The sequence below is a fragment of the Simochromis diagramma genome, unplaced genomic scaffold, assembly GCF_900408965.1.
Source record: "Simochromis diagramma unplaced genomic scaffold, fSimDia1.1 OVJJ01000402.1, whole genome shotgun sequence".
NCBI classification, from domain to species: domain Eukaryota; kingdom Metazoa; phylum Chordata; class Actinopteri; order Cichliformes; family Cichlidae; genus Simochromis; species Simochromis diagramma.
The window spans coordinates 5,836,337-5,860,264 of NW_024386972.1; the positions used below are offsets into that span (position 1 = coordinate 5,836,337).

General features: G+C 38.3%; 1 protein-coding gene and 1 long non-coding RNA gene across 5 annotated transcripts; both read right to left on the reverse strand.

Moving 5' to 3' along the window:
* Nucleotides 1-727: 727 nt before the first annotated feature.
* Nucleotides 728-5,414, reverse strand: LOC120738138. 3 transcript variants are annotated; one of them, XR_005696901.1, is made up of 5 exons: nucleotides 5,084-5,414; nucleotides 4,485-4,992; nucleotides 4,004-4,028; nucleotides 1,759-1,836; nucleotides 728-1,652 (listed from the first exon to the last, which is right to left on the reverse strand). It is a non-coding gene; the product is annotated as an uncharacterized LOC120738138 (long non-coding RNA). The 3 variants fall into 3 exon arrangements; XR_005696902.1 differs by having other exon boundaries at nucleotides 4,711-4,992; nucleotides 5,084-5,413; XR_005696903.1 differs by lacking the exons at nucleotides 4,485-4,992; nucleotides 5,084-5,414 and having other exon boundaries at nucleotides 1,759-1,865; nucleotides 4,004-4,014.
* Nucleotides 5,415-11,274: 5,860 nt separating this feature from the next.
* Nucleotides 11,275-22,620, reverse strand: sncgb (synuclein, gamma b (breast cancer-specific protein 1)). 2 transcript variants are annotated; one of them, XM_040039121.1, is made up of 6 exons: nucleotides 22,211-22,620; nucleotides 18,546-18,587; nucleotides 16,572-16,699; nucleotides 15,722-15,739; nucleotides 14,895-14,936; nucleotides 11,275-13,673 (listed from the first exon to the last, which is right to left on the reverse strand). In XM_040039121.1, exons 1-6 carry the CDS (start codon nucleotides 22,329-22,331, stop codon nucleotides 13,665-13,667), a joined length of 360 nt encoding a protein of 119 aa, XP_039895055.1. In that variant the 5' UTR covers nucleotides 22,332-22,620; the 3' UTR covers nucleotides 11,275-13,664. The 2 variants fall into 2 exon arrangements, with proteins under 2 accessions (XP_039895055.1, XP_039895056.1); XM_040039122.1 differs by lacking the exon at nucleotides 15,722-15,739 and having other exon boundaries at nucleotides 22,211-22,609.
* Between the last annotated feature and the right edge of the window lie 1,308 nt (nucleotides 22,621-23,928).

Consider the following 23,928-nt stretch of genomic DNA (forward strand, 5'->3'; position numbering starts at 1 on the left):
GTAGTGTTTGTGAATGGTTCATGGGTGTGCTCAATGAAGGTATTTCTTTTTAGTTTTTGTGAACGTGTACATTTGCACGTGAGATTTTACTGTTTGTCATGTGGTAGAGCAACAACACTAAACTGATGAAGAGGAAAAACCAGTCAGGCCAGTAAGGAATCTGCAACTTATTACTGAAACTTAGAAACCTGAAATCTGCTTTGTCTAACTTCTGTAGTTAACTTCTGAGGCCATCACAGGGCAGTTGCGGAGCTGTTTTGCAAAGAAGAACGGGCAAGGATTTCAGTCTCTAGATGTGCAAAGCTGGTAGAGACATACCCTAAAAGACTGGCAGCTGGAATTGCAGCAGAAGGTGGTTCTACAAAGTTTTGACTCAGGGGGCTGAATAATTACACACAGCCCACTTTTCAGTTATTTATTTGTAAAAAAATGTTTGGAATCATGTATGATTTTTGTTCCACTTCTCACGTGTGCACCACTTTGTGTTGGTCTTTCACGTGGAATTCCAATAAAATTGATTCATGTTTGTGGCTGTAATGTGACAAAATGTGGAAAAGTTCAAGGGGGCCGAATGCTTTTGCAAGCCACCGTATACAGGCCTTTAGATTCATGTTTGAGCAGTGCCATTTGGCTCAACCATTAAGTAGCTAGAAGAACTGGTAAGAGCCATTAATAGATGTAATACTTATTTAAAAGTTTTAAACAAAGGGAATGTCCACAGGTTAGATTTTTGTATGCATGATATTTTATTTATACAACTTAGCAAAAGCAAAGCAAAATCAATAAAATTTAAAATAATATCCCATGTTTTATCTTAACCTAACTGATCTGCAGGACATGTACCCGAATGCTGATGTTGTGACATTATCTTAATTTGAGTGGCTGAAGATTAAATCTCATTCATCTCTGTGGAAAACTGACCTTCAGATATGAGACGGACCTCAGTGGGTACAAAACTATAATTCTTCAAACCTACAGACTGAAAGAGATTCATATTTGTAATATGAAATATGATATAAAAACAATGATACATCAAATGAACAGCAGAATTTAGAAGTGAATAAAGATTATACAGGTATTGAAAATCAGGCTAAAATATCTAGTAATTTTTAAACACAAGAAACAAAAACTTTAATATTCACTTATTAATGCCCGTATTATTTCTGCTGTTTCCTGCTTTTTCTTATTTGTATCACATTTTATTTAGACTGTTTCTGTTTGTCCTGATCTTCTGTTTCAGAATCAGATTCTTCAACTTTCATTTGCTGTAATGTTTTTATCATCTGTTCTTCTATTCTTGTGCCTACATCTTGTTTAATTTTGTTAAACATTTTCTCAAATGCATCAAGGTTTTCTTCTGTACCTTGAATTAAAATCTTTCCACTGGGAAATATGGACACAGTGCCTCCATCAGAAAGCTCAAGTTTGAGTTTGTTGGCCATTTGAAAAGCCTTGGATTGAGGGTACGCATCTTCTATTGCAGCCCTGTAGTGTGCTCCAGCGTGGGTGAAGAAAATGAGGTTGCATCTTACACCAGTTTGATATGTGTCTTCATAGAGAACCTCTTGGTTTTCCATCAGAGTTTTATGTTTGAATATTTTCTTTTCCTCGTCCTCCATTCCTTCAGGGTAGTCAAAACGACGAGCAGGCATCTATAAAACAATAAAGAATTATTTTTTTTACTCAATTTAATGTTCCACTGATAAATTATATATCAAATTCCGCACTTGTAGATGTGATGTGGTGATATACATGTACCTTCAATGTTTCTTGTTTGTTGTAAATCGAGTTTTAGTCAACTTCCAGGTGAAAAGGTGTATTTTCCTTCCACAGCTCCTGCAGTAGTCGGCTCAGACTCTGAGTTCCTGTAAGTCTAAAACTGCTCTTTTGTTTCCTGAGTAACGGAAGAGCCACTCCTTCAAACACTCCTGTTAAACAAAGGGAATTTCCAACGGTTGTATTACACAACATGCCTGAACAGCGCTCTACTGCACTTCCTTTTTCTATCAGCTCATATTTAAGTACTTTCTATTCTATTCTATTCTATTCTATTCTATCTAGTCTTATTTATAACATTGATTAGGTTTATATCACATGATGAATGAATGAATATGCATGAATGAAAAAGTCTGGAGACAAGTTTTGTTTTACCCTTTAATCCTTGAACAACAGTAAGTTAAGATAATTGTCTCCGCTGCTCTCCTAAGGCGTGGCAGCTCAGATGTAAATCCTTCCAAATGTCTTCTGTACACCCAGAGTACAATGTCCGTCTTCTTTTCAGATCTTTTAAATATCTCAAAAAGTGACAGAAAAAGGCAGGAATGTGTTACCCACACAGGGGTACACGGTGATGCCAGTAAAGCCGTTTCAGAGTTTCTCCAGAGTCTCCGGGCTGTTGTTTGTTATTACAGTTTGACACACACAGTCAGTATAAGTTACAAACACAATTAAAAATTACAAAGTCATTGCTCTCATCTAATAAAATGTCCAGCTCAAAAAAACTCTATTATGATTTAGTTTGCTTTTTGTATTAAATTTGATGATGAGATTTACTTTATTTGTTGGCCTTATGAAGTTGCTGCCAAGTTTGAGTTTGTTGGCCATTTGTGTAGGTTTGGATTTGGGGTGAACTTTTCTATAGCAGCTCTGCAGCTGTCTCCAAAACAAAAACGTTTGGATTTTTATTCATAGCTTCAGTTTGAGTCATTTCCTTTCCACATCTGTTGTTGCTCTTGGGTAGTCAAAACAATGAGCAGGCATCTAAAAGTAAAGCATAAAACAAAATCATTGTTTATATGAAATTTTATGCAACTGATACATGCTTATATGTGTGTGTGTGTGTGTGTGTGTGTGTGTGTGATGTGGGGAAGTACCTGGCTTTTTTTTCTTGCACAGGCAAAGGGAATGTCCAACGGTTAGACTTTTGTATGCACTGTATTTTATTTCTATAACTTAGCAAAGGCAAAGCAAAATCAATATAATATAAAATAATATTTTATCTTAACCTAACTGATCTGTAGGACATGTACCCGAATGCTCATTTTGTGACAAGACTAAATCTCATTCATCTATGTGGAAAACTGACCTTCAGATATGAGACGGACCTCAGTGGGTACAAAACTATAATTCTTCAAACCTACAGACTGAAAGAGATTCATATTTGTAATATGAAATATGATATAAAAACAATGATATATCAAATGAACAGCAGAATTTAGAAGAGAATAAAGATTATACAGGTATTGAAAATCAGGCTAAAATATCTAGTAATTTTTAAACACAAGAAACAAAAACTTTAATATTCACTTATTAATGTCCGTATTGTTTCTGCTGTTTCCTGCTTTTTCTTATTTGTATCACATTTTATTTAGACTGTTTCTGTTTGTCCTGATCTTCTGTTTCAGAATCAGGTTCTTTGACTTTCAATTGCTCCAATGTTTTCCACACCTGTTCTTATCTTCTCCTATTTGCGCTTTGTTTAATTGTGTCAAACCTGTTCTCAAATGCATCAAGGATTTCTTCTGTACCTTGAATCACAATGATTCCACTGTCAAATATAGACACAGTGCCTCCATCAGAGAGCTCAAGTTTGAGTTTCTTGTCCATTCGAATAGCGTTGGATTGAGGGTAAGCTTCTTCTATTGCAGCCCTGTAGTGTGCTCCAGAGTTGGTGAAGAAAATGAGGTTGCATCTTACACCAGTTTGTTTTCTGTCTTCATAGAGAACCTCTGGGTTTTCCAGAGGTTCACTATGAAAATGACGAACAGGCATCTATAAAACATAAAGCAATTATTATTTTTACACAATTTCATGTTCCACTGATAAACTGTAGATGTGATGTGGTGATATACATGTACCTTCAATGTTTCTTGTTCTGTTCTAAATCAAGATGTACTCAACTTCCAGGTGAAAAGGTGTATTTTCCTTACACAGCTCCCGCAGTAGTCGGTTCAGAGTCTGAGTTCCTGTAAGTCTAAAATTGCTCTTTTGTTTCCTGAGTAACGGAAGAGCCACTCCTTCAAACACTCCTGTTAAACAAAGGGAATGTCCAACGGTTAGACTTTTGTATGCACTGTATTTTATTTCTATAACTTAGCAAAGACAAAGCAAAATCAATATAATATAAAATAATATTTTATCTTAACCTAACCGATCTGTAGGACATGTACCCGAATGCTCATTTTGTGACAAGACTAAATCTCTTTCATCTATGTGGAAAACTGAGTTAAACTCCCACCTGCTCAGTGACTACAAAACTAAAATTCTTCAAATCTACAGACTGAAAGACATTTTCATATTTATAATATGTTATGCAATACACTTACTTTTCCTTGACATCACTGTAAAACAATATATATATATATAATAAATCTAACAAACGGCAGGATTTAAAAGAGAATAAAGATTATAAAAATATTGCAAGTCAGACTTAAATATCTAATAACTTTTAAACCCAAGGAGCAAAAACTTTAATATTCACTTACTAATAGTTCAAATGTCCATATTGTTTCTGCTGTTTCCTGTTTTTTTCTTGTTGTATCACATTTTATTTAGACTGTTTCTGTTTGTCTCGTCCTTCTGTTTCAGAATCAGATTCTTCAACTTTCATTTGCTGTAATGTTTTCATCATCTGTTCTTCTTTTCTTGTGTCTACATCTTGTTTAATTTTGTTAAACATTTTCTCAAATGCATCATGGTTTTCTTCTGTACCTTGAATCGAAATCTTTCCACTGGGAAATATGGACACAGTGCCTCAATTAGAGAGTTCAAGTTTGAGTTTGTTGTCCATTTGAATATCCTTCGATGCTTCTTCTATTGCAGCCCTGTAGTGTGCTCCAGAGTGGGTGAAGAAAATGAGGTTGCATCTTATACCAGTTTGATATGTGTCTTCATAGAGAACCTCTGGGTTTTTCCCATCAGAGTTTCACGTTTGAATATTTTCTTTTCCTCACCGTCCATTCCTTTAGGTTAGTCAAAACGACGAGCTGTCATCTAAAAAACATAAAACAATTATTATTTTTATGATGATAAACTATTTAATAAATTCAGCACTTATAGATGTGGTGTGGTGATATAAATTTACCTTCAATGTTTCTTGTTTCGTTGTAAATTGAGTTCTACTCAACTTCCAGATGAAAAGGTGTATTTTCCTCACACGGCTCTGAGTTCCTGTAAGTCTGAAATTGACTGATTGTCTTCTTAAGCTGATGATGAAGTAATCAAAAGCTTTTATAATAAGTAAAGACAATTGTCTCCGCTGTGGCAGCACAGATGTAAATCCTTCCAAATGTCTTCTGTGCTCTGAGTGTACAATGTCCTTCTTCTTTTCAGATCTTTTAAATATCTCAAAAAGTGACAGAAAAAGGCAGGAATGTGTTACCCACACACGGGTACACGGTGATGCCAGTAAAGCAGTTTCAGAGTTTCTCCTGGCTGTTGTTTGTTATTACAGTTTGACAAACACAGTCAGTATAAGTTACAAACACAATTAAAAATTACAAAGTCATTGCTCTCATCTAATAAAATGTCCAGCTCAAAAAAACTCTATTATCATTTAGTTTGCTTTTTGTATTAAATTTGATGATGAGATTTACTTTATTTGTTGGCCTTATGAAGTTGCTGCCAAGTTTGAGTTTGTTGGCCATTTGTGTAGGTTTGGATTTGGGGTGAACTTTTCTATAGCAGCTCTGCAGCTGTCTCCAAAACAAAAACGTCAGGATTTTTATTCATAGCTTCAGTTTGAGTCATTTCCTTTCCACATCTGTTGTTGCTTTTGGGTAGTCAAAACAATGAGCAGGCATCTAAAAGTAAAGCATAAAACAAAATCATTGTTTATATGAAATTTTATGCAACTGATACATGCTTGTGTGTGTGTGTGTGTGTGTGTGTGTGTGTGTATGATGTGGGGAAGTACCTGGCTTTTTTTTTCTTGCACAGGCAAATTCAGGCTCTAGAGTCCCGCTCATGATTCTTTGACGTCACCACCCGATAGAATTCATTGTAAGTTTCACTTGTTATTGGTACAAAATAAATTGAACTTTAACTGTTTTTTGTGTCAGAAAATGTTTCAGGTTGTTTCAGTTCATGCTGAGAATAAAGAAAAACTTTACTAAACTCTAAAAAGCTTTTACAGAAAACAGTTTAGTTGTAACTTTCAGCCTTTCCTGTTGTTTCATCTTATATAAAGCTTCTCCCCAACAAACCATCCTACTTTGGCAAAACGTCCTACCATAAGTATGCACATTTCTGCTGTCACAGAGTAATTCCAGCACAAATGTAAGTGGGTATGACGGTTTGCCACTTAATTTTACCCATCAGAGTATGTTTCTAGCTCTTATTAACAAAGGTAGGATGATTTTTCACTTAATTTTGTGTCGTGCGCATGCGCAGAAACAACGGGTAGGATGGATTCCCAGAACACCGTATCCTAAAATTTAAAAAATATATTATTTGAATAGTATTGTGTCTTTGTTTGGTTTAAGAAATTAGAAGATGTCAAGAGATTTATATTAAAAGACACTTCTTCAGCTGAGAGTCTGAACGGTAGAAACACACTGTAGTTTTTACTTGCAAGGGCGGTCACAGAGCGCTCACACGAGAGTGGGGGCCCTGTGATGTGCGCGCTCTGTTCTTGCACTTGTCTTTATTTATACACAAGAAAAGTAATACAACAGTGAATACGTCTATTCATAGACAGAGGAATGTTAGTGCGTATGTATGTGTGTATGCAGGTGTATGTGTGTGTGTGTGTGTGTGTGTGTGTGATTCTAAAGGACGCGGCCCCTCTTCTTTTTTTTTTCTTTCTTTTTTTTCTTTTTTTTTTGTGTCCCGTTTGGATCTTTAGCCATCAGAATTGTTGTCTTAAGGCCAAGAAAGATGCCAAGCGGATTTATTTTACCAAGTGGATCATCATGGCCTTGCCATATTGGTCCATTTGATTGACCTTTATTATAATTATGAATTTATTTTATTTTCAGTTGCTACAAACGGGACAGACATGACTGGGGGATAGGACAGGGAGAAAGAATGAAAGAAAGAGAGGGAGAGAAAGAAAACCAAAGGGGAGAAGAGATGGTGAGAAGGGGGAAAGAAAGAAAAAAAACAAACAAACAAAACAAACAAAACACCTGGATCACCTGTATGGAGAAAAAAACAGAAGAGAAAGCAAACAACAAAGAGCAACATAATAAAAAAAACAGCACCATCACAATAAACTAGCTAGCAGTAGATATCAGTAGATATTAAATAATAAACGATATTGTGCAGCACGCAAGATAGACAGCGCACAATGTGCTTTGAGGCAGCAGCCAAGAAAGCTGTAGTCCGCGTCTGTGAACACCCGTGTGTACACCTGTGTGCATACCTGTGTGGATCAGCATGCTTGTATTCCAAAGGTTTCTCCATGTAACGATCTGCTAGGGAGTGTGGGGAGCCACAGCCCCGTCCTCCAGGGTATGAAGCAGGTATGGAGGAGATCCAGGCCCCAGATATCCAGGCCCCTCTTCTTTTTAGGGAGCGCAGATAAAAGTGTCCAGCTCTCCTCTTCCTGGTAGGAGTGAAACTGCATGTTCAGTTATTATCGCTGTGGGAAAGAATTTATAAAACAGAAACAAGTCTTGTAGTGGACAACAGTGTAAGTCATAAAAAGGTCATCATGCAGTATTCTATCACATGTAAACTTATATCATTAACAGCTTATACTGACTACTAAGTACAATTTTCCATTGACAGAAGACAACCAGTCAAAAAGCCACTGCTCTTAGTCCAGCCTCTAAACTGCTGTCATTATAATTAAATTTTATTGGTTGTTTTGAAATGTCATTATATGGAAGCTCCTTTGCCATTAAGTCAACATGTATCCCTCATATACAAAAAATTTCGAGAGAAGGATGTTGGAGCTTCTCTGTATCCAGACAGAAGAATCCATCTGGAGTATCTGAAACACTCTGAAACCTGCACTTTTAACCCTCGCAGATTACTTATAACAAGTATGACTGAAAATAAGGAAAAGAAGGAAATTTTTTTTTTTAAACGTTTTAATTTCCAAATTTATTTTGAACAGGTGCAGTGAAGCAAACAAAAAGTAAAAATTTCCAAGCACAGTAAATCAAATGTTTACACATATTATCTTGTCAATTCAAAGAAAAAACAAAAAAAAACCCCCACAAAACTGCAAACATGCTTCACAACAAACAGCAGTTCTGATTTACACTCTACAGATAAGGTTTGATAACATAATATTTCATTATATGTGAGCTGTGGAAGGGTGGTGCTTTTTAGAGGCAAATCACGACAACAGTTGCTTCAGGACAATTTATATTGTAAGGTGAAGACCTTGCAATAACACAGAGAAAACCCCAACAATCACATGACAACCAATGAGCAAGGTTGTAGTATTTTCGTTGTTACATTTTTAATGTCAACTCTTTCATTTTTTCATTTAGGTCTTCTGTTTTTTGATCTTCCTGCTTTACGTTAATTTTGACTTTTTCTCTGAACCATGTGAGAAATTCACCCCTTTTCTCATTTGAAACATGTATCACACATTCTCCATTGCTGTGTAACATTATGGTGCTTTTGTCTGTGTCATATTTGTAAGTGATTATTTTTTCAGTTTCATCACCAAACTCCTCTTTTATCCAGTTTCTCCATTTTTCTGGATCTTTAGTATAAAACTGGTATTTATCGTCTGTCGATTTTCTTTGATTTACAAACAGCTGTTCGGGTCTGCGCGCTCTTTCTTCCTTTCTGAATTTCTTTTTTTCATTCTCTGTTGCGCTTTCATTGGGATAGACATATTGTCGAGGAGTCATCTAAAAGAAAAGATAAAAATTGCATGAGCACATTTATTTTACGCCATATCCTCAGAAATCTTGTATTCAGTGCTCACAGTTCCACTGGTGTTTCTTGTGTTTTCTGCCATTTCTTTGAATCAGTTAACTTGGTTTGAAGAAGAGTCGACTGATCCCACAGCGGCTTCCTGAGTGCAAAGACAAACCTTGATCATTTGTACCAGATATCATATGTTCTGTTATTCAATCGAAGCTGCACGCAAGTCATAAAAACCATTGCCAAAACAAATAAACAAAACATGAACGAATAACAGTAAATTACCTGAGCTTGCACATCCTGGTGTCTTAAAGTCTAAATAAATCTGTTTCCAATTAAAATTGTGCTGGTTGAAAAGCTAGTATTAATAATTTGTTTTCCAACCCTGTTTACCTTTTCCCTCATAATGATGCCCGTGGTTACACATTTACTGTTTTCAGGTGTTCCCACGGTAAACTTTCAAATTCAGTTTTTTTTTTATCCTCTATTATTTTCAGGTTATGATGTCATTAAAGTGTTTCTGAGTGTAAAATAAACAAACGGAGAGTTAAAGACATATAAAAGGATCTGTTACTTACTCAGTCTACTGCTTCAGGCAGAGTCTGTGATTCTGCTGTTTCTCGAGCGTAGTCCAAGAGAAATGACCTGCTGACGGCTTCTTTTCCCCTTTTATACTTTCTCCCTTTTTTTTATTTATTTAATTTTTACAAACAGCCAATCATAGAGCAGAATCAGTGTTCACCAGGGACTGCAAATAAATACAAAGAAATGTGTTTCTGTAAAACAAGTTAATCTTCCCCTTCATACAGTTTAACCAAACACACACACACACATTAAAGTTTATTGAGTATTTTTTGCCTGCTAGCTGTAGCATGTTTAATACTAGAGGAGGTTGCCATGGTGAAGTGGGAAGAGTTTTCTTCATATTACATTGAGATGTTTGCGCCGTACAGGGTGTAAGATGACCCGAGGGATGGACTGAAGAGCCAAAAAGGAAGTTTAAACCACCATCCTCAACTGTTTGGACCAATCATGTTAGCATTCTGTTTTTATGACACATCAAAGTATTTACTGCCGGGATGTGGTGCTCTTTTCTTCGTTTGGGTCTCCTGAGCAAAGGAAGAGACATGGAGTCGTTTTGAATCAATAAAAGCAACCAGGCAGTGTGAGCACTGCTGCTAGATAGACTTATTCTGCTGTACTTTAGTACTTAAAACCCTTTGTACATCGTGCCTCATCTACCCTGATTCACATAATCACTTTTTTTTCTATGCATAAGCGCTTTCTATCTAAAATTCACACACATTCTCTCTACAATATATCAGAGAGCAACTTGGAGTTTATTGCTTGCCCATGGTGTTCATTAGGTGCACACTCATTGTTAGGTTCTATTCAATGGTGTGAATAAGGGTGGCATGTTGGTGCAGTGCTTAGCAGTGTCCCTTCACAGGAATGTGGAATTAAGTGAATGTGGCTGTAGGATAAAATGCTTTGAATGGTTACCAGGATGAGAAAAGCTCTACACAAGAGTCAGTTCATGCATTTAACACTTCTAGGGCTGGACTTATGTATTCCATCATTATCAGGATATCCTAAAAACTCCATAAAAAAATCTTTATTTGATCCAAGGGTTCTGATGAGGACTAAAAAAACAGAGCATACTTTGCCCACAGTGGCTTCATTGTCCCTGTTAAATACAGAATTGGATTTAAAATCCTTCTTGTCACACACAAGGTCTTGAATAATCAGCCCCATCTTATTTTAAAGACTTCATAGCACTGTATCATCCCACTTCTCTCTCAGACTGTGTGTTTTGTCCCTATAGTATTTAAATGTAAAATGGGAGGCAGAGCAACTCTTGGAGCAGAGCAGCTTCTAGTTTGGATCAGGTGGCCCCAAATCCTCACTCAGGTGGCCCAGGGGCTTCCCATGATGCACTGAGTGTTTCTTCTTCACTCACCTTTACACATTTCTCTTCCACAGCATGTTTTTATCCTGTCTTCCTCCTCTAACCTCAACCAGCAGCAGATGGCTGTCTCTCTCTCTCAGCCTGATTCTACTAGAAGTTTCTTTCTTTTAAAAGGGCGTTTTTCTTTTCTTCGATTCCGCTTTCTGAAGAGCAGTTGTCTAAGCATTTCACTGCATATCGTACGGTGTATGACTGTGTATGTGACAAATAAAATTTGAATTTGAATTTGAATTTAATTTGATTTTCTATGCCAAACCGTTGCTCATAGCAGAGCATCTGACTGTTGGGCTTTTTCTGTTTTGTCTGTTTAACTGAAAGATTCTGGCAAATATAAAGCGACTTGAGGCAACTGTTATTATGAGTCAGCGCTATGTAAATAAAATTGAATTGAACAGAAAAATTCTCGTGGCCTCGACTGCAAGATCAAAATTAATAAAACTTTTTAAATTCTTCAAACAAAACTTGACACCTGTAGCTGGATTTCAACAAAACCTTTTTAATTTCATTGGTACTGTTTAAAAAATCAGCGAGTCTGCTTTGATGCCAACTTAAACTTGGTGTGTGAACCGTGTTTGTGTATTTGTGGAGGGATTCGTGGTTGTGTGTGTTTTTTAGTGTGTACTGTGATGTACACGTGTGTGTGTGTGTGGGAATGTGAAATTGCTTGATAAGGCAACATGCAGTCATCAGTTTCCATTGGCCTCAAAGTAAGAACACACAAACCAGGTCCAGACACAAACACACACACACACATTTTGCTGGCTGAATCCGTTCTGTGTTAGCAAACACACACGTCCACTCTCACATACAGTACACGTAGACACACAGTTTTGCAGGGCAAGCAAGCTGTGAAACGTGTCAGAACACTGAGTGACAGCAGAAAGAAACGATCTGATTGGTTGAGACAGTTGAGGGGTGGGAGCTTCACAACAGTCAGATTTAGATTGTGTGAAATAAAAACCATCCTAAAAGCTACTACATATCCCAGAATTCAAGCTGTGCACAGAACTACACATAAAGCTGGTCTAATTTTTAAACCCAAACCTTCATTATGCTCTTTTAACGATGAATTAATAAGAATAAGAATATTTTCAACTGCAATACAAACAATTGAAAAATGTCCCATCTGCTTGTTTCTCTCGATGGTTTGCCAAACAGTGTTACAGAGACTAAAAAGCAGCTACACAATAGCAGAAAGTGATCTTATTTTCTCCTTGAATAGTTATTTTGAACATTTTTCACACTAACCAGCACAGATTTCTTTATGAGAATTACCCTTGAAGAAGTTACGTGTCAGGCTTTTGTGATGTCTTCCAACTCGGGACTACCTGGAGGAAATTTCTTTTAATTTGGCACAATCATTCACTATAAGTCAAGCAAGAACTGCAGCTCATTTAAGAGTCAAAGGTAAAATTCACAAACACCATACAAAACTTGTTTCTGGCATTAACTAAATAACTCATTTAATAACTACTAATTAAATAACTTCTATCAAAGTTTTACACAAATGTGAAGCAGAATTAAATAATGAAGGTGTGATACTTGACAAAAGCTCTTTTTTAGTTGTAGTGAAACACTATAAGTGAGGGATAAATATAACCGCAAGGTGCCAATTCTAGTTGTTTTTTTCTCTGTATGTAGCTTTATTTCGAAGTTGCTGAATTTTCTGCAGATCAGTCAATTTTAAATACAGTTCTGTGTTTCTGAAACAATGCCAGTCAGCTTCTTTAGTGCTAAAAGTTGTTCACATATGAAGTCATTGTTACAATGGATGTTGCTGAGGTCTGAACTGCTTTGGAAAAAGGACATTCTCGAATTTTAAACTAAAATTATTATTATTACTTTTATTTTTGCGGGGAAACTTCCCTCTCAGTCAAATCTGATTAAACCTAAATCCTTAACTAAGTAGTTCAAAGTAATAAGAGCTCTCTTCTCATTAAGTCTGCTTTCTCACACCTCAAATATTTAAATGTTATAGGAGTTTCTTTTAAAATGTTGCCTTTGCTTTCTCATGCATCACATGAACACATTTCAAGCTGCTGCTCTGACAGATGAATATTGTCTATTGCTTCCACTGTATTAACCCTAAACACTGAGTAGAAACACACACTAAGCCATTCAAAGCAACACAGAACAGCTGCTACTCTAGATTTAACAACACGTTACGAGTCATTCTACACATCTGTTCATGCAGTCTACTCTAACTACTTCACATGTAACTTCAACATCATCAAAGCACATTTTCCCTGCACAAGCCTCTGGAGATTTGTTCTATACAGCAGCAGCTACACATGCACACACATACACGAGCTAACACTGGTACACAGACGCACTGACTGCAGCTCATCCACCCTCTCATGTCTTGCCTCAGTCGCACACTGTGTTATTGTTCACATCCAGAATCGTATTTCCCCCAACTGTGACTCATTTGCCCAAAGTGCGAGTCAGTGCCGTAACGGCATGTACTGTATGTGAGTGTTTCATGTGTGTGCCGAATGTTGGTGTGTTTCTTTTTTGTGTGTTTGCGTGTGAGATTTTACTATGGGTTCATGTGGCAGAGCAACAACACCAGGATCATATCAGGACACCACTAACACACAGATGAGGCGGGGGTACGAAAGCTTCAGGCTGCTTTAAATTAGAGGGGAGGAAAGATGGCGGTGAGGACCACAGGGGGAGGCACCGGGGAGTGACGAGACTGAGCGGCGACAGAGGGGCGGTTGTGCAGCATCCGGAAGAGTCTGTATTAGTTGATTTTGGTTCCGTAAAGTCACAAAAAAATATTGTTGAACATCTGGAGTCTGGTACAGCGAGGCAAAGGGGGAGGCGAGGGGCAGGTGGAGAGCACGGGAGGGCCTGAAGATGACTAGTATCCCTGGAAGGGAGGAAAGAAGAAAAACATAAAAACACAAATATCAACAGTGGAAGACATTTTTTATATGTATAACAGTAAAAAACATCAAGCATATGTTAAAGATCATAAAGCAGTATTCCTCTTTTTGCTACTTAAAATTTCCATACAATCATATTTTAGATGATTCGATTTAGAGTTTTGCATTCATAGTTAAACATGAAACCAGCGGCTTCAAGCATTTTTCTGCTTGTGACCTCTTACTTTAAAAAGGCAGCCAGAAATCCTCATCATATCTGTGCAATCGCTGATTTGTTCACAGCAACACCAAACAACTTCCTTTTAAGATGTCCCACCTGGTTTCAGTGTTTTGCTGTCATTATAAACTTGCGTGCTTCTCTTTTTCTGCTAATCCGGTTTGTGTTTATTTAAGCCTTGGATTCTGGAGACTGGTACACAGATTCTTTAGGTTAGATTTTATTATTGTCTAAATTATGGTTTTACTCAATTTACAAATGCATTTTGCTTGGATGTTTGATCTTTACTAAATTACTAAACTGACGTACAGTAGCAGCTTGATCCTTGATAGTATAGGATATGCAACGTGATACTGAAACTTACTCAAGTGTATTTAAAATGAGAATGGATTCCAACTGATCTGCCTATCCATGCATTTTAAGAACTGAAAATACATTTTAAAATAATTGTATGTGTCTTAAAGCCTGGAGATGTGTACAGTAAAAACCTGTATAAACTAATTAATCTGTAAGTTGTACAGTTTTGTTTTGAAATCTAGAAGCCTGAAATCTGCTCATCTCTTCTCAACACTAGCAGCTCCACATTAGTTACCACTAGAAGAATCATAGACTGTATATAAAAGATCAATGTGACCAATATGAAATTATCCAAATTCGGCCATTACTCTTTTTGTGTTTTGAAAGTAAATGTGAGAAGAGAGGAGATGATCAGGCTGAGAAATGCAGGGACACTGTTAGTTATTAGCAACTTGTAAATCACAATGAATGCCCACCTTCAAGCATACAGTGCTTTATTGTCTGTTTGACTCTAACTGGGATAAAAATAACATCATGTTGGAAAAAAACGAAGATATGTTGAGTCTCACCGGGATCATGGAAACTGGAAACTGGAAAGAAAGTCCTCTGTATAACAAAGGTGTATGTGACTGCTTTTAATGTATGTGTTTTTAATAAAATACATGAAATAAAAGAAATTGTTTCATCTTACCTCTCCTCCTTCCCCGCCCTGCTGCATTCCTCCATATTCTCCCTGTGGGAGGAGAAGACGTTAATGTGGATGGATTATAAACACGAGAGAGGTGGCGTGAATATTTCAGCAAGGATCAAAGAATGAACTGATGGCACCTCTAATTCAATAAAGCAGTTACAATATTTCCAAAAAGCATGCAGTGCCATTGAAAGAGCTCTTATCATCATGCGCAAGATTTTTCAGGAAAGGGAGAGTCAGTTAATTAATTATAGCTTTCTAAGATGTCAGAGGAACACTTTTGCCTACAGGCTTCTGATGCACAGGCCTTACAGGGAAGCAGTTCAGAGCATGCCATAAGAATATTCACTGCCTTGTCTGATGTTCTATAGATGTGGCTTAATGTTGCATAGACAAGCTACACGGTTAGAAATGAATTTTAGTATCACTGGAGCCTAAAGTACGCAACTTAGTGAGCATGAGAGGAAAATGTCTCAAATATTCAGAGGAAGAAGTCACAAAGTTATTTTTTATGTTGTATTACAACTTGGATTTTTCCTGGAAGCATGAAGGGTTTAATCCAAAGCCCCAAATGATGCAGGAATAAATTCAGGAAGCCTTACAGAAGCTTCTGTTCCTTCCCTTTCCTCCTGAAGCTCACTGAGTTTGTTGTACACTATTAACTAACGTTCACGCAATCCAATACAAAAGGGTTTCTACAGATTGCGTACACCTAACAGACTGTTAGCAACATGCACAGTGCGCCCCCCCCCCCCCCCCCCCCGCTTTCCTAACCCTCCCAATTTCTTTATGACCTATGACCCCAAAATGTTCTGTCCAACTGGCACCTCGTATACAGGCTCCTCCTATCAGGGAAACAAAAATGAGACACAAACAGCACAAACAACAAAATGTGAGAACAGTAACACAAAAACAAAGCACAAGAAAAAAAAGCACTGGCACAAAATTATAACAAAAGAACAGCACACAAAACACACGACAATAAAGACATGCAGAAAAGACACAAATGTTAAATGCAAGAACATCTAACATCTGACAGACAGTTCAACGTATAAGAGCAGAAGGAGGACGATCAGTTCCAAGAGCTCCAAATGACATTAGTGGTAATTCAAAATTTTCTTATACAAGTTGTAATACAAGTTTTTTGCAAATGTGTCACAGTTATATGTATTTTATTATTTCTTTGCTTAAAAAACAAGCAAACAACACAGTGATGACATAAATAATAATTGAATCCGTAAATATTAAGTTTAAAAATGTATATTTTTTTCAGGCTGTGGAAAACTGGACAGACAGAAAAGTCCTCTCACAAGCAGATGGAGCCACAATGACCTTAATTTACTCAGAGCAAATAAATGTAATTAAAGTTTCTCAACAGAGAAAGAAATCGGATTTCTTTGGTGTCCTGCGGTTGTTTGATGTGAGTTCAGGGGAAATGGCTCCATCTAGTGTTCAACCTCAAACTAGCATTAAAGATCAGTTTCAGGCACAATTTAACTTAAATGTGCAGCTGACACTTTGTTCAGCTCAATCAATCCCCTGATCCCGTTTTTAAAATGAAGTTTTCAGCATTGTTACTGCATGAGAACTCTGGTTCCCTTCTAGAGCTGCAAAGATGCTAATGAGGCAAACCTATGAAGAGTGTTGGTGCGACCCACAGTAACCATGGTAACTAACCTGGTTGACCAGCCCGGTTGATGCAGCAACGTTCTCGACTCCCTCCACACCCGCCTGCGCCACCTCGTTGGCTCCTGCAACCGCTGTTTCTCCGACGATGTTGGCCTGATCCACGGTCCTGTTGGCCACTGAGACGTGGAGAGCGAAAGAGGGTTAGTGTGTAAACTGCACTGTGAGAAAACAGTCCTGATTTTCACCTCAATGTGAAAATCTGTGCAAAGCTCCTTCCAGGACTTTGAAAAGATCAGATGGGGATGGGACAGGAAATCAGAACATTTGATCAGGAAAAGTGGTATGCAGTGTAGACAACATATTCAGATTAGTGTGTAACCATCTGCCCTCATACAGGTGCATTACCTGCCAAGTAGAACTGTAAATAAATATTTACACCTTTTTTCTCAAGTAAAATTCATAACCCTGCTAAAGTAACCTAAGAGTACAAAGGTTTTAGCAATTAAAGTACCTAAAGTAAAAGTACTCATTCTGCAGTGTTACTTGAAAATAGTTCATTATTCTCTAATGATTTATTAATGTGTGTTGTAAGCTATACAATAAAATACATTATATCACATAACATAGCTTTTTATTTCAAGTACCTAAAGGATAAGCTTGTACGTCACTTGAGTGATGTGAATGTATTTTCCAGTACTATTTATGCTATAATCCTATTGATGCTTTCATCTAAGAGTGTTGGGCATGAACAGTAGTCTACCACAGTGACCCTAACTTTAGTGTGGAGTAGGCTTGGGCAGTGCCACCTCATGGCCCCCCCTATGGAGACACCCCTGAAACTAAGTTGATACATTGGCCTCATTAGAAAGCACAGAAGAGCCTTTTCACATATATAATTTGCTAAACCAGCAAGATAGTGTTATTCACTTTTATTTTCTTTATAAAAAGCAAAGTTTAAAAACATCTTGAAACCTGAAGTTTGTCTTTCACACACAAATGACGCTGTATAAGAGGGTCCAGAGCAAACAACATCAGCCTGCTCAGTGGAGGACAAAGTGAAGTCTCCAGATCCTTTAGCACAACTGTAATGTCATTATTTAAAGTAATATTAAAAGTAACAGCACTAAACATTAAAATCCTTCGGTAAACATCTTATTTACTTTTTCTATATGACAGTTAAAGCTTTATGCAGCTCTGTTATTATCTGTATGGATTAGAATAAAATCAGGATTTTTCTTATTTCTACTTGGCCATAGTATTATTTTAGTAATAAGCAATGAACCACATTTGGGTCACCTGGAAGAGGACACCTGGTATTTAAACACATTTCTGATGATTGTACCTCTAAACGTGTATCCAATGAACAGTTTATTTGTACATACTGCTCTTATTTGATTTATACCATAATTCAATATTTATGCCTTTCATATCTTAAATTTCTAGATACAAAAAAGAAGTAATTTGAGAAATCAGATCAGCATCTACAGAGCATTTAAGCCTTTATCTGTTCAAAATAAAAGGTTATCATCATCATCATCAACATCTGCACCTGCTAGTTGCAAAATCAAATTGAGTGACACATACAGTAGGTGGCATCTGTGCTTTAACAGAAATATTTTCAAACTTTATTTATGTATTTTTTTATTTTTTTTCGGTTTTACTAGAGAAAAAAACTTCAACAATGAAGATTAACTGACGGTTAACCATCCCACCTACCTATGTTACAAAACATACCCTTGTAGCCATCTGGGACTCTATACCATTCAAGTGTGACTAAGAGCTCCTTGTTCTAAGAACCAGAGTGTTTCAGCACAGTGCTTAAAGGTGTAGCCATGAATTCAGTGCTGAAGTATGAATATATTCGGATGTTGTTTTTGTAATAAGAGAAGGGATCATAACGAACTCTTCGGGACAGCAATCACTTCATATTCAGACAACAAACCTCTGCATTCTCCCCTCAGAGGTTTCTGTTTCTATATTTATATGATCTTAATAGTGGCTCAAACATGCAGCTTTTCTTACCTGTGTTTACTGATGACACCACTCCCTCCTTTGTCTTACTCCCTGCAGACCAAAAAGGAAAAACAGACTCATATTCATGTACATGACTCATGCATGTTTCCTGTAAAATAAAGGGACACATTTCACACGCCCTGTTTGTCCTGTCTATGGTTTCTTTCCTCAGTAAGTAAAACAGTCAAATGAAACATAAACTATATAATAGATTTGTTATTAATGAATAATGTAGGAATAAGAGCAATGAGAGTTAAATTATTAATAGCCTAATAGTAGCACATTTAATACACCAGTGCATTAAATGTCGTCAGAGAAATATCATAAAATGTTGACGGCAGATATTGCTTATGTATTTTTGGACATTTCTCAGCTGCTGTTGCCCCTTTAAACTCTGACATAACATTCCCAAGAGTCTCAGCTCAGCGTGATCCATTACTGTTTCTAAAAATACATTCACAGACCTACTTTTGCTCACAGTTTTGTCAGTCTGACTGGTATGTTGTGCGCTTTCCTGCGTCCTCAAAGGGTTTTGCCTTTTTAAATTTTTTTAATAAAGTCTGGACTGTTTAAAGATCCTGTTATCTTTACCACTAGCTCTAAAAAAGCTCCTTTCACTTGGAAACATTTTATTTAATTGGAAGTCATCCTGTGAATGGGCTGCAACAGCCGCACGTCTCTGTGTGTGCCTTCCTGCTTTCCAGCCCTGTGCTCATTACAGTATGATCCCAGCAGATTAAATTGTGGTTATGTAATCTGCCAACGTTAGGGATGACAGGAGGGAAGTATCCGAGCTAAAAGATAAGAACAGTAGAAAGAGTGAGAGGAAGGTAAAAAGGAACTAATGGAGGAAAGGAAGGCTACATCTGCAGATGAGTAAACTGACTGCACTCTTTTTTATAGTCACATAGATGCAGCTGCTGCCATTTACAGTGTCCCACATCCACTCAGCCTTGCTACCTTCTGCTTCCCTCCATCTTTCAGCACGTTCCCCGTGGTACATGAGCCACGTGCGGGGTACTGAGCAGTACTGCAGTACAGCTCATCGCAGGCTGCAGTGACACAGCTTCTTTCTCAGTCAACAGGGGGAGCCCCCCTCCCGAGTGTCACTGCACGCCGTGACTATTTCAGCTGAAGAGCTGATCTGCCTGTCACCAAACAAGCCATGCCTGTGAAAGAATACATGACTTCTGAGGAAACTTTGCTTTATGATTTATCGAGTAACTCATAAACATCTTTTTGTAATAACGCCGATTCCAGCTGAAGGTGATGCACAGGACACAGCTGATCAAATGACAAGAATAAGAACAAAAACGCAATTGTTGAAATAATCCTTGTAATAAATTATAATCCTGATTGGAGGCATGCCTGAGTACACAAAGACGGCATGGATTAGAGCGTTTGAATGCATTTTTACCCATTATGAAATGATGCGTTAAACACAGAGAAATACAGCTTTTTTTTTCCAGAGGAGGATTTGCGCTTCAGCAATCCTGATGTGGTGAAAAATCCTGTTAACTGTGAATCCTTATGTGCTCTCAGCTAAAGAAAGATGCAGTTTTACACACCTATATATAAACAACAACACGCTGTATTACCATATACATACAAATGAAAAAGGAAATTCATATTCCGTATTGCAAATACATCGTGTTAAATTTACAGGGCAGAAAAAAAAATCATGCTAATTGATTTCTTTCTAAAATAATTGCTACATATGTCGGCATATTTTCATATTACTGCAAAAATAAACACCTAGAATTTTTAGATTGTGTATTTTTGATTTTTCATGAATCTCTTTAAACAAAAGATTGTCATGAAACCATCAGTGATTACCAAAACACCGAATTAAATCTTAAAAGCAAAAATAAAGGGATTGATAAAATCACATGAAGTTAAATCTCTTAATTAAAAGTTAAAACTTAAGTTTTGGAGCTGTTTTGCGGCAGAAGCTTTTAAAAATAAATTAATAAATCACTGAGCATGTTGCTGTGTTTGTCCAGGTCTGGCCCATGTGGTGGAAAGCAGGCGTGCAAACCTTGATACTGTGTACTGACAGCCACATGCTGACGTAGGCACTCTGCTGCAGGTGGATACAGTGAAACCATTGACACTCTTCACTGATCACATCCCCTCTCCCCCTTCTGATCCTCCCCCTGTGATCTGCATTGTTCCCTCTCTGTCTCTTGCTTCACTTTTACCCCCTTTCTCTTGCTTCCTTGAGCTTGTGACCACTGTCTACTTCCTGGAAGATCCAGGGTTTCTTTACCCAGCAAGTCTCAGCCCTCTGTCCCAATGTGTCACCTGTCTTTCTCCTCCACGAGCCACGAGACTACAAGCTCAAAGCTTTTGGTGACATAACACCCCTCCCTTCATTTTTTTACCCCCTCTTTTCTCTCTCTGTCTCTTTTTCCTGCATCCCTCCGTTCTTCCATGTCTCCCTGGGGTGGGTGTTTTGTGAGCTGTGGGGGGTGGAAGGAAGGAGCACTCACTGGGAGGCCAATCCTGCTGCTGTGACGCCACAAACTAACACAAGCACGCAAATGTTTTTGCGTCCAGCACAAACCGATGAGGGTAGAGCGTGCAGGAGAAGGAGGGTGGGGGTGGAGGGGTTGTGATAGAGAGAGAGAGCAAATTGCTGCAGTGCTCAAATGATCCTTGCCCTAACTCACCCCTCCCTCTCCAGCTTGTGCCGTTGACTTTCCCTTTTTTTTTCATCATTATGATTAAAATTTTGTAGTTGCTGCATGACGGTCAGACAGAGCACTGACAGGATAGACAGCAGACAACGATGGAGCCCTCCACTCTGATCGTTCCTCACCCACCCTCCTTACTTTTGCACCCCCTCTGGCCTGTCCCAGGTGGTGTGAAAGCCTGCTGCTTGGGATAACCTTGAAACGTGACGCAGTGGCAGCTTGAGCTATAATTAAAGTGCAGGAAACAACAGCATCTGTGCAAAGCACCCGAGGTAAAATATAAATGAATCATTTTTCTTGGGTATTTAAAATAGTATTTCCTCTTACACTTACATCATCTTGCGTCTTGCTGTGAAATGATTCTTTTTAAGTGTTTAAATGCTTTTTATAACACTTTTCTAAATATATTTTTTTCTTTTAATTATGAATGTAGGTCAGCTCTATTCTGTAAATTTAATTAAAAAAAATCAGATAAATTGACACTCTGGAAACCAGTCCATCACTGGACATCCCCATCCAAACTGCTTCACAGACCAGTGATTTAAAGTCACGCTGGTCAGGTGATGAAAGCCCGAGGAAGCGGCGTCACAGAGCTCTGCAGTGACCTCCTTTCCCTCCTTTTGCTCTTCTCTTTTGCTTTTCTTTTGCTTTCCCCCCAAACATCCACTGATCACTGTCCTGCTGCAAAGCTGTAACCCTCACTGTCTTTTCCTCGCTGTTTCTCACTGTCCACCCTCTGGACCCTGCACCAGTCCTGCAGCAGTATCCCACCAGCACTCACTCCATCCCCTCCTTCCTGCCTTCTCTTCTCTTTTTCCTCCTCCTCCTCTCTCTGTTCCTCTCACAAGTCTCAGACATGGATCCCAGATCATATGATGCAAAAAGTACATGAAGTAATTCCACATATAGACCAAAAAATGAGTGCACCTCCCCCCCACAACCCTCCAAACTATTTTTGCTGCATGATATGTTACATACCTACATACATTACCCCCTCCTTGGTCTTAGCTGCTGCTTCCTCCATGCCAGCTTTGGTCTTCTCTGCGGCGGCCACCACCCCCTCCTTGGCCATGGAGAACCCCTTCATCAGTACATCCATGTTGGGCGATGAAACAGTTGGGCTCCCCTGCTCCAAATGGGCCTGGCTGGTTGGCTGGCTGGTGCTTACAGTGAGCGTGCAGAAGTGATGTTGTGAGATGTCAGAGTGTGTGGCTGGGTGAGTATGTGTAAGTGCCTGTTTCCTGGTGGCTCCTCCTCCCTTTGGTGCTCCAACAGAGGGCTGAGAGGAACACACAGCAGGGCTACAGCACTTAGACTGAGAGAAACAGGAGGGAGGATACAGCCAATATGTAAAAAGATGGGGAGAGGAGGAGGAGGAGAGGCAGCCGGATGCTGCAGCATTTTCAAGTCATGCTGCAACCCCGCCCCTTTAGTCATCCCTCCACTCTCGTCCATCTTTTCTTCTGGTGACTCTCTCTCATGCTCAGCTCAGCCTCCGGCTATCTGTTTGCATATTTTGATTGGCACGCTGCTCTGGGCACACCTTTGTAGATGCTGAGGCTCCATGCACTGGTTACATAACCGACAGAGCCTCTTGTCAGATCATATGCATCGTTAAATTTTGCAATGTAATCTGCAGTTGCATCACAGAGCTTGTCCCAAACATTTGCTTCCTTTGTTTTTAATTTCTTAGCAAAATGTTCTTAGTTGATACTTTATTTATATGCTTGTCTATTCTTTTTACTTATAGTATTGCTGTTTATATTAATGCTTTGCCATCAGCTCAGATTTTTTTATTTTTACCACTTGAGCTGAATCAGAATGCATTAAGAAAGACAAAGAGAGCATCTACAGCTATTTCTGTGGTTGTGATTGGAGAGAAATTGCTTTGTCATCTTCACCTGAATGAGTCACAACAGCCCCGCTCTTCCTCTTCCTCCTCCTCCTCCTCTTTCTGTTTCACTCAGACATGCCGATTCAGCAGTGCAGTGATTCTGAGTGACATTGATATCACAACCAGGGTTTGAAATGATCCGGAACCTTCAGCACCTTCAGTCATTAAATCTGAGGCAGGTTAAGGTAATTTTCCGTGTGCTGCTGCCTGGTGTTGCTTCCAGTGAAAACATGGAGATATACTTGCTCAGTAATAAAAACAAAAACGTCCCACTACCCGCTACACCCTCAACACATCCTTTTTTCTTCTGGTCCCTGTGATGCGTTCGCGGTGCACATGTAAAGTTGGAGTGACATGCAGTGAAACGCACAGGAGAAGAAATGTGAGATTATTTTCAAAAGCCAGTTTAGTTTAGCTTTTAAATCGCACATTGGATCCGTACTTGGTATTTTGCTGTTTTTGTGAAATATCCTGCAAAATAAACTGTACTTGAATAATAATTTTGTGTTAGTCAAAGGTTTAATGAAGATACTAGGCTACATTGGTTAGTTTGCGGTAGTGTAATAAAGAATACACTGATTCACTGTATTGGACTAGTGCAGAAGAGGCTGTGGTATTCATGTAAGGCTGTAGGAAGGGTAGCAGACATCGATTTCTAATAAAGGTGATGATGCACACTAGATTCAATCACTGAATTCTACTTTATATTGTGCATTTGTTGGATATCAGCTTGTAAAACATCTGCAAATCAACGAAAAGTAATCAATATCAGAGTCATGTGACTTATCTACAGGTTATTCCT

Bases quoted from the DNA above. Each gene is read 5' to 3' on its own strand.
- sncgb (XM_040039121.1), bottom strand. From the start codon at position 22,331: ATGGATGTACTGATGAAGGGGTTCTCCATGGCCAAGGAGGGGGTGGTG. The intron at 18,588-22,210 runs GTATGTAACATA...TTTGGTCTGCAG, and splicing joins GGAGGGGGTAATGTATGTAG to GGAGTAAGACAAAGGAGGGA. The intron at 16,700-18,545 runs GTAAGAAAAGCT...TCCACGTCTCAG, and splicing joins GGTGTCATCAGTAAACACAG to TGGCCAACAGGACCGTGGAT.